Source organism: Lathyrus oleraceus, chromosome 3, assembly GCF_024323335.1.
Source record: "Lathyrus oleraceus cultivar Zhongwan6 chromosome 3, CAAS_Psat_ZW6_1.0, whole genome shotgun sequence".
Classification (NCBI taxonomy): Eukaryota; Viridiplantae; Streptophyta; class Magnoliopsida; order Fabales; family Fabaceae; genus Lathyrus; species Lathyrus oleraceus.
This window is the reverse complement of record NC_066581.1, coordinates 396,743,294-396,748,238: the sequence shown is the minus strand read 5'-3', so window position 1 is coordinate 396,748,238 and position 4,945 is coordinate 396,743,294. Positions and strand designations below refer to the sequence as shown.

The window sequence follows — 4,945 nt, the reverse complement described above, 5'->3', positions numbered from 1 at the left end:
CAAGGGAGATAAATGTGTTTTTTTTCTATGAAGAGGTTTTCAACTTAACAGTTACTTTTAATTGCGATTGTATCAAGCATTAAAGTTATGCTTCAAAAAATATAACTATGAATGCATAATTTTGGAACTAAAATTCTCATTTTGTAATGCTTACTTTCCAAAGAAAAGTTGTTCTATCGTTGTATGATTCTATCTTATCATGTAGCAAATGCAAAATTTAGTTTTATTAATGACTTCCAAATAAAAAATGTCATATTAATAACTTCTCTTTTTGATGGTAGAGTTATAGCTAATAGTTACAATGTCATGTAATTTTAGAGTATTTTTCTAAAATTAAAAGTTCACAATCTATTGAAATCTTCCGTATAGTACATTTGTCAGAAGAAAACGAGTTTTTGTAAACTTCTATTTTTCATTAGAGTACATGTTTGGTTTTTATACAGACTCAGAAACTTTAGCTATTCTAGGAAACATAATAATTAGTAAATACTATTAATTTGGCCACTGTCTCTTGACCTTCCAAATCTCTCCATTAACTTATTAATAAAACCTATTAACTATGACATTAAAGTTTATTCAACAAAACTCCTCTGTAAACTTAAATGTTTCTTCTATTCATCATGCCTATCAATTTCTTGCCTCTGTCGAAGATTTCTTTTGATAGTGGTTTTGTGAAAATGTCTGCTGCTTGGTCCTTACTTGCTACATGCTTCAATTCGACATTTCCTTCCTTCACGTGTTCTCGAATGAAGTGGAAGCGAACGTCAATGTGTTTGCTCCTTTCATGGTTTACTGGATTCTTTGCTAACTCAAATGCTAACCTATTGTCAACTTGTATTATTGTTGCACCTTTCTGTTCTAGCTCCATTTTACTCATCAATCTTCTGAGCCATATTGAATGACAAACGCACCAGGATGCTGCTACATATTCTGCTTCACATTTCGAAAGTGTTACTATTGGCTGCTTTTTAGAAAGCCAAGTGAATGCAGTATTTCCCATGAAGAACACATATCCAGAAGTGCTTTTTCGATCGTCTATGTCTCGGCACCAATCACTGTCAGAGTAACCAACCAACTTGTATTTGTCTGACTTCGAGTAAAACATCCCAAGTGACATTGTTCCTTGAATGTACCTTAGAATTCGCTTCAATGCTTTCCAATGTGTGTAAACTGGCTCCTCCATGAATCGACTTACAATGCCTACACTCAATGAAATATCTGGTCTTGTACATGTGAGATAGCGAAGACTTCCTACCAAACTTCGATATTTTCCTGCTTCGACACGTTCTCCTCCATCAAATATCGACAACTTTGTTCCTAGTTCCATTGGCGTCGAAGCCGGATTACAGCTTTCCATCTTATATCTTTTCAAGATTTCTTTTGCATATTTTTCTTGTGAGATGAAGATTCATGTTTCTTCTTGTCGAACTTCCAGACCAAGAAAGAATCTCATCAGGCCTAAATATGTCATCTCGAATTCACGTGTCATTGTGCTTTTGAATTCTTCTATCATCTGATCATTACTGCCCAGAAAAATAAGATCATCAACATAGAGAGCAACAAGTAATTCATTCCTTCCATTTTTCTTCACATAGAGGGCATGTTCGTACGGACATTGCTCGAACCCGTTCTCCTTGAAGTATGTGTCGATACGTGTGTTCCATGCCCGCGGTGCTTGCTTCAGCCCATATAGCGCTTTCTTCAATTTCAGTACCTTCTTCTCTTCTCCAGCTTTCACGTACCCGAGTGGTTGTTCAACATAGACTTCTTCTTCGAGTATACCATTTAGAAAAGTTGTTTTCACATCCATTTGAAATATTGGCCATTTGAATTGAGCAGCTTGAGATATGAGTAATCAAATTGTCTCCATTCTTGCAACATGTGTGTAGCGGTGTATTCGTTACCATTGGAGATATTGACTAAATCCAAGGTAAATCATACAAAGTTGAGTCGCCACCGCACTTCTATTTATCCAAAGGAATGGTTAGAAAGCGAACAAAAACCTAAAAAGTTTTACAAACAAAACAAGTAAAAGAAACAAAGAACTGAGTAAGGGGGTTGGTTATGTAATGGGAAGGTGTTAGGCACCCAAAACATCCTAGGTACTCCTAGGGAGCCCTTTTCACACTTGTTGCAAAGGTTTTTGTTTTGTGAAAAATTTATTTGTGCAAACATGATTGAAGAGATGAGAAGAGAATATACAAGTTATTTACATTTTGTGTTTGGATGGATAAACCCATTGCCTACGTACCCTCTTATGAAAAGATTAGGATCAAAACCCCATAATTCGGGTAAAAAATCTCAAAACAAATTAGTGGATTGATTGGTCCAAAAGCCTTAAGGTCTTTTGTTATCAAAGGGAGAAAACTCAACCTGAAAAACCACAAGTCCACCATGTGAGGATAGCTTCAACATGCTAGTGAGGGGTTAACCCTATAATAAGCATGGAAGTCTCATTGTCCATCACTAAGGACAAAGGTGAGTATTATATCTACCACAAAGATAACTCAAACCCAATAGCTAAAGGTTATAGAAAATTTGATTAAGAAGTGGACATTGGAACCACAAAAGAAATTTGAATGGGTTATATTTACCAATTAGAAGTATATACAAAAGTGGTCAAAGTTGACTTAAAGATTCAATTCAAAATGAGTATTATGAAAAGAAAGTTTGAAAATCAAAAGCATAAGGCTTAGGTTTCTAATGTTAAAAACAAAGGTCAAATGTTTGCACAAAAAGGGTTTTAGTTTGGGTTAGGGTGGAGATGAAGAAAAAAAATAAGGTGATGGTTAAGAAATGAAACCACACTGGGAGTTCCTCTCTTGAGATCATATAGATGATCCAAGTAAGTTCCCTTCCTTTGGAATGAGCAAGCATAAGGCAAAAGCAATCAGACAAGTCTCATAAGATATCCACAATGTAAGGAAACAGAATGCCAATACATGGACTTACATCCGACTCCTAACAACAAAAAGGAAACAAAATGTCAATACATGGACTTACACCTGACTCCTAACAACAAAAAGGAAACAGAATGCCAATACATGGACTTACACCCGACTCCTAACAACAAAAAGGAAACAAAATGCCAATACATGGACTTATATCCGACTCCCAACCATAACAAACAAACATCAAAAGCAAACAAGTAAACAATCATCACACACTATATACATACAAGAGGCTCAAAACAATTGGTGGGCTTTAGTCAAGAGAGGTCATATCAACCTCGACAAACAAGCCAAACTGTACAAGGGTAATTTGTAGCTCTTAACCACTAACATTGAAAGTTAGGGTGAAGCTGATCAAAATGGAAATGAGGATGAGACCTCATGCTCTTAACCTTGGCCTGGGTGAGCTCATGACAAAGAAAGCGTGGGGATCCAGAAAGTGGGATCCTATTCCACTTGACAGACACTGGACAAAGATCTTGGGTACATGTTCAGAAGCATCAGCACGTAGTGCGAGCATAAAGAACGACACACTGAATAACGGGGGATTGGCTACTAATCCCTTTTATCCGTCAATTGCCTCAACTCTTGGAGGTCTTATCAAGTATCACATGCCTCATCTTGGAGGTCTTTGGCACAATTGTAAACAAACACAAACAGAGCCTCTGAAGGAGGACTTGCCAGCAAAATGCCTGCCAAAAAGGTGACAGGACTTCCAGACTACATGAAGTAAGAAGATAACTACCTAAGTGGTGTATCAACCATAATCCAAAGCTTAAGCAAAAGCAAAAGCAAGCAAGCAACTAAGGTACCTGTACAAAGGCTAACCAGTTAGTATTTCAGTCAGAAAACCAACAGACAAACAGTGAAACCATTCACAGTTACACAACTCAATGAACAATGCTCAAGCACTCAAATGAACTCATGAGCTCAAGCACATCACTTAAAATCCTACAAAACAAACAAAAGTTAGAACTCAAATCATTTGCATCTCACAAAGTGAGAACAAATCAACCATCAATGCTAAATGTCCAAACCTGAAACACAAAGCACAGTTAGTTCATGTACAAAACACTAGTGCAAAGACTAGATTCAAAACCAAATCAAATGATCAAAACAGAACTCAATCTTCCACATAATGCCCATTCAAACATGTCATAAAATGTCCTCAAAAGGACCAGCATCAAATCAATAAGCAAATATCCCAAATGGCTCATGCTATGCAATGATCACAAAAAGTGCACAAAGTGAACTTCCAATTTAGAAAATCCACATCAAAATAGAAATGCATGCAATGACCTTGAAATTTTTTATACAAGCTTCTCATGTTATAAATAAGCAATATGCAAAAGATCAAATCCAGAAAGATTCAAATGATATGTGAACAAAAATGCACAAATTCAAAGTCAAAAATGTGACACAAATTGTCACACTTATCTCTATGTGTCAAAAACAATGATAGCATATGAGAAAAATTCCAAACCAGTGACCAAAAATTCATATCATGTACGAATATCAAGCACACAAAAAATTGACTCAATTGGCTCAAAAATAAGGATTTCACAAAGCATTGAACACAATAGGTCAAAATGACATAATGTTTATTCAAAAATTCACAAATCACAAACCAGACATCAACAATTCATAAAATTAATGCCATAAAAAACTAGAGATTAAAACAAAACTATGAAAAAAAATTGGAGTTAATTTGGATCATTTTTCTATTTTTTATGAATTTTCTTAGATGAACAAAATAATTGAAATATTATAAGAAAAAGGAGGGAAACAAAAAAATTCAAATAAAATCCAAATAAAACAAGAGCCATCAGATGAGGCGCGCAAAAGCAATCAACGGTTCACATTTAAACCATCAAAACGCACAGCTTCATTAAACAGCATCAGCATGCATGGTCAGCAAGTCAACTCACACATGGCATGGTCAAAGCATTCCTAACCAATCACTCTCACACGCCAGCGTACACATGGACAAACAC

At 35.7% G+C, this 4,945-nt stretch overlaps 1 protein-coding gene across 1 annotated transcript; it reads right to left on the bottom strand.

Moving 5' to 3' along the window:
- Positions 1-479: 479 nt before the first annotated feature.
- Positions 480-1,357, bottom strand: LOC127131434 (secreted RxLR effector protein 161-like). Its single transcript, XM_051060356.1, has 2 exons — positions 700-1,357; positions 480-550 (listed from the first exon to the last, which is right to left on the bottom strand). The coding sequence occupies exons 1-2, from the start codon at positions 1,355-1,357 to the stop codon at positions 480-482; spliced, it is 729 nt and encodes a 242-aa protein (XP_050916313.1).
- Between the last annotated feature and the right edge of the window lie 3,588 nt (positions 1,358-4,945).